Below are 12,678 nucleotides of genomic sequence, written 5' to 3' on the forward strand. Positions count from 1 at the left end.
CCTGCTAACCTGTAAAAGGAGTTTATTAGGGTGAGTTGGTCCTCTATTAGAGTCGGGAAAGAGGGATTTGGCCAACATGTGGTTGGATATGTTGAGATCTGCCAGATCTCGACAAATTTGGCAATAAATGACCAGGGGACTCCTTTTATTTGCGGAAAACAACATGATTCTGATGTATAGATCAGTCAAGTCGGTTGGAATTAGATTTTTATAAGAACCTGCCAACCAACTCACTAGTCTCGGTTGTTGGAGCCTAAGACCTGTGGCCAACTATCATTGACTTTGGGTCGACTGGTTTTCGAGTTCGATTTAGACAGTTGTGTTGGATGGATCAAGTTCCAGTGTGCAATCCTAATTATCCCTAGTGTCAATAGCATTGTAACCGAGTAGACTTTATTGGTCTCTTTTGGAAGGAGAATCAAGATCTAAATTCCCAACTCATGGTAACAATTGAATATATATATATATATATATATATATATATTTAAAAGACAACATAAGCATAAGGTGAAGGGGTAAAAAAAGAAGGGAGCAAATTACAATTTACCCACTTATGGTTTGATCAAAATTTAAATTGTTTACTTGTGGTTTAAAATTTAACACTTTACTCATCTGAGGTTAGTTCAATTATAATTCTGTAACATATCTCTATTAAAAAATGTTATATGTGTCATTTTGCTCAATTTTTATGCCTTTCTTCTTCAAATTGGCAAGATGTCAATTTTTTTTTATGAAAGTAAAGTGTTAAATTTTAAATTATAAGTAGATAACTTAAATTTTAGTCAAATTATTGATAAGCAGTGATTTCTCTCAACAAAAAAAAAAAAAAAACAAAAACAAAAACAAAACAAACGAAAGCGCCGTTAATAGTTTAATACTAAAATATTGGGCCTTATCGCAATTTGCAAATCTACTTATTACGGATTTTGAAACGACACCCAGATTTTGAAACGTTCTGCAACTGCTCTGTAGCTCTCAGATCGGTGACTGAGTGAGAAAATGGGGAACTCTTCAAAGGACGACTCGGCCAGCGACGGCGACACCTCGAGCGGCGACACTCCTCCGTCCAAATCGAGCCTCTACTCCGAGGGCGAGAAGGTCCTCGCTTACCACGGCCCTCGTCTCTACGAAGCCAAGGCACTCCCTTTTCCTTTTCTCTTTGCCCTAGTTTTTTCGAATTAGAAAAACAAAAAGATAATTTTGAGTTTACTTCGCTTAATTATGTGTATTTCTTTGCCCTGAATTTTATTGTTAGTTGTACTTCTGGTTTTATTTTGGCTAAAGAATGAGATGAGAGTGTTAATTGCTTCGAGCTTAAACAGCTAGGGTATTTGAACCGTTGGTGTGGTTTCTGAGAAAATTTAGAGAAATAATCCATATGTAGCTGAATGATTAACAATTTAAGGTTGTGGTTACTGGTTGATGAGAAAATTAGGGTTTATTGAGTTTCAAATTGTTTTTTCAAATGTGGGTTTTGCGACTTTAATTTGAATCTGCTTCTTAACTGGCTCTATTGGTCTCTGTGGTCTCAAATTTGCACAAAAACGAAGACGAGGCTCGGTTAGCATGAGTATTAATGTTTGGTATACTAAGGGTCAATTTAGATGTGCTTATTTGGCTGAAAACTGAAAACAATAAAAAATAAAAAAATTTACTGTTTGAGCTTTGGTTACTGTTCATAGGCCTGATTGCACTGTTCATGTTCATGAACAGTGCAACAGGCGTTGGACATAAAAAAAAAAAGGACCCCAGATGCAGACGCTCCAAATGCAATCGCAAACCAAATGGAGCTTAATTAGGAAAGAAAAAGGTTTGGTTCCTGTATAATTGGTACTATGTAATTTAAATTTATTGTCATGTTAGAATTAATCACTCTCTCCCTCTCTTTTTACTTTAAAATTAAAAAAAAAAAAAACTTCTGTGGTACTAGTCTAATGAACTGGATTTTTCGATGTTATAGGTCCAAAAGGCTGAACTTAGGAAGAAGGAATGGAGATACTTTGTTCACTACCTTGTAAGTTTGGCCTTTTCTTTCGTTTGATCTTTCCTGATTTCTTTATGGTTGCCTAGGGCATATAATGGCTTGTGATAGAATTAAATTTTAATTCAGGCAAATATGACTGCTTGGTTTAGCTGAAAATGTAGGGTGAATAAAGAATCATGTGATTATGGTAGTAAGTGACATAACTCTTGCTATTTTGCAGGGTTGGAACAAAAAGTGAGTATGTCTTCTGTTCTACCTACTTTATTACATTGTTTGATTTCGGATTTCAAAAGTAATGAGGTACATAAATTAGAATTTAGAGCAACGCTAATATATTGGAAACTCAACTATTTTGATCAACAAAAAGTTCCTGTGTTATTTTCTGGTACCAGGTAATCTGCAATTTGGATGTTGCTATTTGAAATGTGGTATATGAATTTCAAAGCATGTTATTTATAATTATGTCACCTAAGACACAATTATCAGAGTGGAAACGTCATACCATTTGAAAATAAATTTAATGAGAAGTAGATAAAAGGTTTGGTTTCATAAAAGTTTCACAATGCTGACATTGGAACTATTGAAGTTCAAACTGTTACTTAATCATTAAATTTACACTTAAGGATTAAAATTGAATATATACATTTTCAGTTGCAATGCATGAATGCTGCAAAAAGGATATTATATGTTGTTTTTCTTATTTTACTTCCTATTTTCATCGCCTTTTTGTTTTTGAAGACACATAGAAATGCGGTTTATGGTTTACTAGAATACTGCTTGTATGATTTTAGTGGCTACCTACATAGATCATGAGCATATTTTATATACAACAGCCCACAATTCTTCTTAATATTTTTACTGAATAACCTCTGATAATTTATCATATCTCTGTGAAAGGAACTTGGTCACTTTTATTATTTTAGCTGGAAATGTCTGCTTCCATTAATAATTATGCCCCTTTTCAAAAAGGGAAACAGAAATCATTACAATGGCTTCGACATCTTTCCAACAGTTGGGACGAATGGGTAGGTGTGGACCGTCTGATGAAACATACTGAAGAGAATGTCCTGAAACAGCAGGCTCTTGACAAAAAACAGGGTGTAGACAAAAATGTAAAGTCAGGACGTTCGGCTCAGACTAAACCAAAAAGCTCTACAGGTTAGCTTTATTCTTTTTTAGATTTGCATTAGTCTGTTAAAAGCTCAAGTAGCAGTTTCACTGAGCCTTCACTACCTTTGGACATTCATTTGTGTTTGTGTATATGCATTAGGCCCTTTAATTACCATATCTAATAATCACTTAATTGACCAGTAAGATTCCTTTTTTCCCCCTAAATCTTTTGGGGGGAGGGAAGTGGGTAACACTCTTGTAATCATGTTAAGGAGAGTACACATAAAGGTTCTACCTGGTGATACTTCTTTCCCTTTTAAAACAATTAACCTGGACAAAGTGCATATAACACCTCCCCCCCAACACCAACAACAAAAGCACGCATATGCACCTGTCATCATATTCACTAGAAACTTACTGCACAAGCTCATTCCGTCTAGTCTTACCTTCCTATTATGGTAATACCTTATTTTATTACTCATATGGCTATTAATATAACTTATTATGCTTTTGAAATTGTAGATGCGAAAGTCGAGAAAGAAGACCTCAAGAATAATGGTATCCATTTATTCCACATCTCACTTCCTTTTCTCTTCTTAAAATTGGTTGTTTTTCATTATTTAATTGACTAACTATTCTTTATCATCAATATCATATGTATTGTTGCTACTGCTGTTGTTGTTGTTTTCTGTTATATGTTGGTTTTATACTTACTTTGTTTGGAGGTCCTATCAAACTGCTGTGAAATTAGGGCGGTTGTACTTTAAAAGTGGAATAAAATTTGTTTCTATTTTCTTTCTCTCTTTTAAGGTTGTAAAACTAAAAGTTCATGTGTTTGTGTAACATTTTTCTGCAACAGGAGGGATATTGAAAACTAGGCTTTCTGACCAGTTTAGTTAAGTCCCCTTTTACTGCTTACTTAAAATAGTAAAAGATACTATCACTTGTACTCTATGTGATACTTTTTAACTAATCCCCTTCAAGATGGAGCATGGATATAATATTATGTTCACCAAGCCTTCTCAAGTTTCTTGGACTCAAGAAATTATGAGAATATGGGTTTTTCTCTCCTGGAACACTAAACAACTAGAAATTAATTGCTAATTGTTTATCAGTATTGGATGTCTATACAAAAAATAGAAGAGTCCATGGGGACTTCATCCATGATGTCCACAAGGTGTTGAAAATTGGAATTAGTATTAGGAAACCTGTACTCCATATTGTCAGCTTTATTTATCTTGTGATAAATATATATTGGCCCCAAGGGAAGGAGGAAGTGGAGATTCAAACTAGCGACCTCCACTTCATGAGACGTTGTCTCCAGTTGTTTTAGAGCCCATCCATTCCATCAACTTTAATTTTTTCCATTTTCTTTAATGCCCTTGATCCCTCATTCATAGTCAAACCAAATTAGATTTCTCAACTTTTCATGGCTTCTCAAACTTGCCAATGAGCTATAGTTTTTATTTTTATTTTTTTAATATATACAATAGTATTTGATCCTAGGGCATCATCTCTATGATGATTGTTCTTTATCTTCAAGTCAAGATATCAATTGGTTTTTGGTGTAGGCATAATTCATACCCATGTCCCTTATTAAATGACAAGAGACTTTACATGTTGTGCTAGCTGGGACCCACTTCCGTATCTCTTAATAATGGGATGGCGGGTGAGGTCATGGGTTCAAAACCCACTAAGTGCGTGTGAAACTTATAAATAAATAAAAAAAATTGCAAACACATCCCATTGCCATGTTTATTTGGGGAATTGGTGGAAGGATGAAAGTGGGGAGGAGGAGAGGGAAGAGATTGATGAAATCCCCTTGTTTGGTAGGGGGCAAAAAAGGGGAGGGAGGGGGAGGCCAAACCCTCCAGGCCTACGAAATCAATCCACCAAAAATTGGGCTGATTTGAGAAGCTATTAATGGGCTCTTAAGACAAATGTGTGAAATGTCATGTTTTTCTCACTTTAAACCATTTTAATCAGGGCATGCTGGTAAAAATACATCTTCATGCTCTCTCTCTCTGTGTTCCCCCATCCCCCTTCTAGCAGATAGCATAATGAGAGGTGGGCTTCCCCCTCACTTTCCCTTCTCTGTTGCTCACTCCATCTCACTCAAACATAATATTATTTTTATTTTTTTATTCTCAAGTGATTTATTGTGAGTCATTGCAAAAAATATATGCTTGTAATCATTGAAAACTTGGTTTACTTAATGATTTAACATGTTGAAATTTTTTTGCAGTGTCAAAAGGGAAGAAGCGAAAGAGTGAATCAGGCGTTGAGGTTTGGTTTGTATTATGGTCAAATATATTTCTTAAAGATTCTTGTTTTTCATATTCTGGATATTTTCAGAGGCATTGGTTCTCACATGCTCTATATCTCTGGGTTGCTCTGCTATTTCTAGTTTTCCTCCCTTCTGGTAGACTTACAGCTAATAATTGTAATTTTTAGGGCTGTAATGATTATGTAAATTGTTCGATAAGCTTTACTGGCACAGATTTCAAGCAAAAAATGAATAAGAAGAAATATAGAGATATGATTTCACTATTTGGAGATTGATTGTTCTTTTTGTAATTTTTTTTTTTTTTTTTTGCGTGAGGTATATGTATTTAATCTTTGAGTTGAGTTGACTTTGCTTGAGGTGAAACTGCCCATAAGATTATACATACACAAAGATGTTTCATAGTAATGTTAATTTCAGTTGCTCTTTTTGTTTTTGATGAAACTATCATAAATGCTAGACTAAATGTGGTTTCATGATTTTAAGAAGGACAATGTATCTCTGGAAAAGCTTGTCAAGATTCAAATTCCATCTACTCTAAGGAAGCAACTGGTTGATGATTGGGAGTTTGTTACTCAGCAGGACAAGGTAAGCTTGAAATGTTATTCAACACAATAGAAAAAAGGAACCTACAAAGTGTTGGAACACTTTTCTCCTATTATTACCGCAAGGATGCTTGAAAAATAATCACATATTTTTTTCAGCTGACACATTTTCCTACTAAATCCTAATTTAGTAATGTACTTGTATATTGGGAAAAGCATGTAATTCAGTAATATATTGAAGGAAAATTCTTTTTTCTGCAGCTTGTTAAACTTCCTCGTTCACCAACTGTTGATGACATTTTGACGAAGTACCTTGAGTACAGGGCAAAGAAGGATGGCATGTAAGATTTACTTAATTCCTGTTGGAATTGCTTGGTGTCTATCATAATTAAATCCATATTCTAGATTCTTTTCCTTTTGTGTCTGTGGTTGTGATTTGAATTGTTGTCACTTCTATAATTTGTTTTGCAATGATAAATTAAGATGTTACTTTTTTCTTGCAACGTTGTTATGGGTGGGGGGGGGGGGGGGGAATTATTTGGTTGCTTGCTAGGATATCATTTTCTGGATTAACCCTGAGGGGTAGCACAATCGGTTAAGGAATATGCCTCATAAAGCAAAAGTCACTAGTTCAGATTTCACCTTCCCCTCTACTTAAAAAAAAAAAAATTTCACCTTTCCCTTCCCTTAGGACCAACACACTCTCACGCGCACATGAAACGAATATCATTTGCTGATTTAAGTTCCAAATTGGGTGCTTATCAACAATATGGTATTTCATAGCATGCCTAAACTATTTTAAGTTTCTTTATATTTATATTTAACTATCTAAAGTGAGACTTCTCTCATGTCTGACCTTAGTTTGAAGCAGGCTTGAAAAATCTAGTTGGTGTTGTATTTCATTTAGGTTGGCTCTCACAGTGTTACTTGCCCAAGTTGGGTTGAGCTGGGCCAATCTGCCCATGCTACAATACCAGTATCATCTTTTGAGTGACTCCTAGTTTGGGGGCCTATTGCAGCTGCATTCCTCTCATATCTATAAGGAAAATTGAGATCCACATTCAGTTTCCACCTCTCATTTGCATCTGATAGGACAATATAAGATTTGAACACCAAAGTTTTTAATTTTCTCAGTTTTTTGAAATCCTTGCCTTTGTAATAGGTCAATATTCTCTTTAACAATCTTCCTGCAGATTGTGATAATTTTCAAAGATGATGGAGCACTTGGAAGCACGAACACGGCAAAATGCCCAAAGTGTCTGTGTTGGTCACAGACCCTCCTGGGACACAGTTGCCCACAAGTTTGTGTAGTGTCTGGCAATTTTTTTTTTATAAATATTTTAGACATGACTGGGACACAGTCCCAACATGGTCTCAACATGGAGGTGATTTTCAAAGAAAATTTTCTTTTTCATTTATTTGATCAATGAAGCACTAGGAAGCATGAACATGGCAAAATGCTTAGAGAGTCCATGTTGGTCACTGACATGCCTGGGACATGGTTGCTTACAAGTTTTTGTAGTGTATTTATTGATTTATTTCAGACATGGCTGGGACATGGTCCCCAACACAGAGGAGAAAAAATTAATTAAAAAAAGTAGAAAAAGAGATTTTTACAACCTAGCTCAATCTGATACCTCAATTAGGCTTTAAGGCTGTAAATTTTCTCAACCTTTCACTTTCTTGCTCTGAAACACTGGAGTTTGTTATCTCTCTATCTCTCTCTTTTTGAGCTGCGCCTAGAGACTTCGGACTTGGCTCCTCAGTGCTCATCTTTGCTCACCGGTGCTACTCTGTCTGGTGTGATGCTGCTCTTCATCTGCTTATAGAAGTATTGCCGACCCTTAACACTGTCTCAACTTCAAGTTCATTTTTTCCCCCAAAAAAGTTTACCTCCAAACTGTCCCAACTCATAAAACCCTCCATGTGTATTATTTAAACAAGTCTCATGATTTATTAAATAAGTCATGTGACTAATAGTGCATGTGGATGGTTTTACCAATCGCCACATAGCGGGTTGAAGGAAACTCCTCCAAATTGGTCTGGGGGAAAACTTTGCCTCCATCTTTTTTCTTCTTTTTGTTTTAACCCTTTATTTCTATACTAGTCAAACACTCTCATGTCTCCCGATAGTGGCTGGCCAGTACCAAACTACACTATTAAGTCAGTAAATGCTGTTATTCTTCTTATTCTCTTTTTTTTTTTTTTTTTCCCTCAAGTTGTCTTTCTTTTTTCCTTCTCACGAATAGATATTACAATTTATTGATGTTTTAAATTAATTTTAGATATGTTTTCAAAGATTTTGATGGGTGTTATTTATTTTCAAAACCTAAAATAAACATAAGATATGCTTCAATATATATATATATATATATATATATAAAATTTAATTGCCATGTACACTGCCGTATATTGTCTAAATTTTTTAAGAATTGCCATGTCGACATGTCCCGTATAGTGTCATGTCCATGTCTGTGCTTAGATGGAGCTAAATGTGAAATATTCCCAAATAAAAATGGTTGCTGTGTCCTACTCCTTAAGTAGGGAGGTTAGCTTTTTATCATACATACATTCATGTTATGACATGCATCCAGGTTTGTATATAAGTTTCCACAACACTTGAAGTTATGATGATGCTCTACTTAATTTTGTACAAGTAGGCTCTATTAAATTCATTTTAGAATCAAATCCCTGTCTGTTTGTATTACTTTAAGATGAAGGTTGGAACCTCCAGCAATACTGATAACGGTGGCATGGTCATTTTCTCTTAAATACAGGATGACTGATTCAATAGGAGAGATCTTGAAAGGAATAAGGTGTTACTTCGACAAAGCACTTCCAGTGATGCTCTTATACAAGAAGGAGCGCAAACAATATCATGAAGCAGTCGTGGATAATGTCTCTCCATCAACTGTTTATGGTGCTGAACATCTACTGCGCCTCTTTGGTATGTTTGTTAGAAAGGCTTTATATGTTCTGTCTGATGAGAACTGACGCAGCCTGCTTGGATTATGATGTTCTCTTGAGCATCTATGCCTTCATTCTTAATAAGCAATGGCATTTTATTATTAGAATAGATTACTGCATGCTCACAATGATGAACATACTGTAACGTAAAAGAATTTAAAAAAAAAAATCATGCACAAAAGTTAAGTGATTCTGTGAAATCTAGAAGGGAGTTACAAATCGTAAGGCCCCACGCACGGGACCAATCATGCATAGTGCAAATCAGCAATGATTCCAACTGAGCCTTTGATCTTTCTATATCTTCAAAAATACAACTATTTCACTCCAAAGCAATAGCCTCATCAAACATAATGGGAAAAGGTTTCAAATATCCAAGGAGTGCTTCCTGTCCAAATTAAAGACCAGCCACCCTCCTTAGTAACACCCAATGAATCCCAAAGGCTCTAAATACTGGAGTCCATGAAACATACGCTACATCACAATGGATCAACAAATGATATATCATCCCTTCATAACATGGGCACATGCAACACCATCCCACTAAAGAAAAACCTCACTTGATTATCAAGTAAGAATCTTCCTCGAAGTTGCTGTTTAAACAAAGAATGAGACCTTCTTAGGCCTTAATACACCAAATACTCTTCCAGGGGATAGAGTTAGTTTAGTCAGTGTACCTTGGATAGTCTCATAATAGCCACCACTCCTTTTCAATCTCCATTTCATCTAGGAAAGAAATTACAGACCCCAATTCCCAACCATGAAAACCCTTTGTGAAATCTGACATTCCAGGTCCACCCTTTCCCACCTAACTGGCTATCCATTACTGAATGGACTGAGGCATTTTGGTTAACTGAGCAAGCATACAGGTTAGGATACAACTCTTTTAAGAGATTGATTTCCACGTCGTACATCATGCTAAAACCTTGTGTGATGTCCTCCACCTCGATAGACACACATGGATGGAACCTATCCCATCCTGCCCCAATACTCCACCAAAGGCTACAAGCAAGAGTACCTCTAACTGGGTTCGAAGTCCAAACGCGCCATTCCTATGCATACTTCATAGCTATGTGTCTTCATCAATGGATGACCTCAAATTTTATGCATTCAATATCTTTTGAATCAAATTCTGTCAATTCTGCTACAAATGGTTCTTGGACCAAATGGATGTCCTCCATGTAATGAGGGATGGGTGAGGTCATGGATTAAATCCTTGTGTCTTTTTGGGACAATAGAAAATTTTCTCATTTTCCACCTTGAAACAAGCATTTGTATCCAATTTTTGAATTACGCATTTTACATCAATCAGTTTCATATAAATTAAACAAATAACCCTTCAAAGATGACACCTATTCCATTGAAACTAGATGTTCCAATGCTTCTTTTTCATATCTTTCCTTCTCTCTCATCCTAAGACCCATCCCACCCCACCATATATCACTTGAGTCAAAGCCCGAGGGCAATTGTGATGCTGAATATCTGATTTGGATATTGTCTAAGTGTGTGTTGTGTGAGTGTGATGAGTCCCACATAGGGCATTTATTGGGTGATCTGGGCTTTATTAACAACTACAAAGAGCTTTAATTATAACTAGTCTTTTTGAGGTATAGTGCAGATGTGGCTAGCGCTTTTCCTTAGGTTGTTACAACAATGCTTCTTTTTCAGGGACTACCGTATTTTTTTCATCTAGGGTGCATTTTCCCTAGATTCTTAATCACATTCTTGGTTGAATGACCAAATGTTCTCTTCTTTTTTGACATTTAAGCAATTGAATCCTACATTTAAGCAATTGAATCCTAGACTGTTGGAAGGATCAAATTCTTAACTAGTAGTTTAACTTGGAATTTTTTAATCCATTGATTTTCACACTCATAATTGAGTTAGAATTTCTTTTTGACCACGGGTACTGACAACACCTTGTTGAAATCCCTGCATATAGTCCATGTGAAAGGTTTCCTATTAAGGCTGTAAGCAAGTTGTTCATATTCGGACTCTTAATGGTTTAATCCTTGCATTGATAACTCAAAAGACTTTCAAAATCTCTATAAAAAAGTTTATGGGTAAAACTTAGGTACAGTTTTTTAAGTGTGGAACTTAGGTTCCCTAATTAAATTTAACCATGGGTTGCATTGGCCAATGAACTACATGGTTGAATTTAATTGTCCTTGAAAAGGACAACTTTATTTTTGTTGTCAATACAACTATGTGGCTGCATTCAATTGGGGGAGCAGGAACCTAAGGTACGACACCTAAGAAACTATACCTAAGTTTTGCTCAAAGTACTCTGCCCACTCATGATTATATGCCTGTGGACTTGCCTCAGTTTTGTTTGAAAGGAAACTTTCTTTTTAATTTTGCCCTTGTTTTCCTGTGTTCCTTTTGTATACAGCTAGTGACTCTTTTCTTTGGTTTAAAAAAAAAAAACTTTTTAATTGATGTTTGTGTGTTTCAGGCTTGTTCTAATTCAAATAAATTTTCTTGTGTTTGCAGTTAAGCTGCCTGAGCTTTTGGCATTTGTAAATATTGAAGAGGAAACGCTGACCCGCTTGCAACAGAAAGTGCTTGATTTTCTCAAGTATCAACTCAACCCTTATATATTATGTGCAATATCTGGAGGGTTTTAATGTTTTATCTGCCATTAATTCAATACGTGAAAATAAGACAAGTGCATCCTCATCTACTCAATTACTTCATCAAGTTCTAGGGCACAATTGCATTTTTGTGAAGTGATCTTTCTGTTAAAAACCAAATAAATCCAACAAAAAATTGATATCAGATGCTTTAGGGGAGAACTTAAGGTGAGGCAATTTAGCTATATAGAAAATGTGCAAATTGCATTGCATTTCTAGATATATATGCTTTCAGTTTCTATATTTTAAGTATCATGAAAACTCAGAAGACATTCTCCCTTGAAGCTCCTACAAACATGCCAAAATCATTTCAATTACAGTTCATGAGTATGCTATGCTCGTGTTTGAGGTCCAGATAAACATCATATTCTCAATTATAAGTTCTGAAAAACTGCTCCAGGTCTTTATTTGGGGACGGGCAGTTGTTTTCCATGCCAAATGGGCAAGTATAATTAATTTACTTGTAGCAATCATATGTGGAATAGTGATATTCAATCATTAATGAATTGCATGTCAGATTTGCTTTCAACAAATGAAATATAATATTGAAAGGTACATTTACAAATTGAAAAATAACAGGATCATTGTATTAGTCAACAAATGTTTGTTTTGAGTTAGTCTAGAATTTCAGTGCATTCATTTGTCTAAGTGATTTGCTACAAGTTATAACATGGGCTGTGAATTTCGAATATTTCAATTCCTTATGTGCTCCAATGCTAACTACTGGGTATATGGTAAACCATTGCGCAGGTTTTTGCAGAAAAATCAAAGTACTTTCTTCCTTTCTGCTTATGACGGCTCTAAAGTTTCTGAAGGAAAAGGCAAGGGAAAAGATGACTGACCATCTACAGAAAATTCACCTTTGCTCTGCTGCCACAATCCGATGGAGAATGGAACCTTTGTTGGCGTGTTGACTTCTGGCTTAACAATCCAGGAAGATGGAACATCCAATTGTTGTTGTAACAGTAGTAATTGTAGCTCATTCTTTTATCTGAAGTGACATTCTTGGGGGACTTTGTAGTACCCTGAAGAGTGCTATCTATTGTAAGTTCTGATAATTTATTGTTATGGTGTGATTAGCATTTGTAGAAGCTAGAAACCAAAAACTTTTGTGGCATTAGTTAAGTTTTAATGGTTGTATTTTATTGGATTGCAAAA

The 12,678-nt window shown here is 35.5% G+C and overlaps 1 protein-coding gene across 5 annotated transcripts; it reads left to right on the plus strand.

Moving 5' to 3' along the window:
* The first annotated feature begins 908 nt into the window (after positions 1–908).
* On the plus strand, positions 909–12,678 carry LOC142626101 (protein MRG1). Of its 5 annotated transcripts, none has more exons than XM_075799887.1 (11): positions 910–1,137; positions 1,961–2,014; positions 2,205–2,218; positions 2,997–3,142; positions 3,617–3,652; positions 5,340–5,380; positions 5,865–5,966; positions 6,185–6,264; positions 8,701–8,870; positions 11,381–11,465; positions 12,271–12,678. In XM_075799887.1, exons 1-11 carry the CDS (start codon positions 1,000–1,002, stop codon positions 12,359–12,361), a joined length of 957 nt encoding a protein of 318 aa, XP_075656002.1. In that variant the 5' UTR covers positions 910–999; the 3' UTR covers positions 12,362–12,678. The 5 variants fall into 5 exon arrangements, with proteins under 5 accessions (XP_075656001.1, XP_075656002.1, XP_075656000.1 ...); XM_075799888.1 differs by having other exon boundaries at positions 913–1,137; positions 2,205–2,222; positions 2,954–3,142; XM_075799886.1 differs by lacking the exon at positions 2,205–2,218 and having other exon boundaries at positions 909–1,137; positions 2,962–3,142; positions 5,868–5,966.

Source organism: Castanea sativa, chromosome 2 (assembly GCF_040712315.1).
Source record: "Castanea sativa cultivar Marrone di Chiusa Pesio chromosome 2, ASM4071231v1".
Classification (NCBI taxonomy): domain Eukaryota; kingdom Viridiplantae; phylum Streptophyta; class Magnoliopsida; order Fagales; family Fagaceae; genus Castanea; species Castanea sativa.

Bases quoted from the DNA above. Each gene is read 5' to 3' on its own strand.
- LOC142626101 (XM_075799885.1), top strand. From the start codon at position 1,000: ATGGGGAACTCTTCAAAGGACGACTCGGCCAGCGACGGCGACACCTCG. The intron at 1,138-1,960 runs GCACTCCCTTTT...TCGATGTTATAG, and splicing joins CTCGTCTCTACGAAGCCAAG to GTCCAAAAGGCTGAACTTAG. The intron at 5,967-6,184 runs GTAAGCTTGAAA...TTTTTTCTGCAG, and splicing joins TTGTTACTCAGCAGGACAAG to CTTGTTAAACTTCCTCGTTC.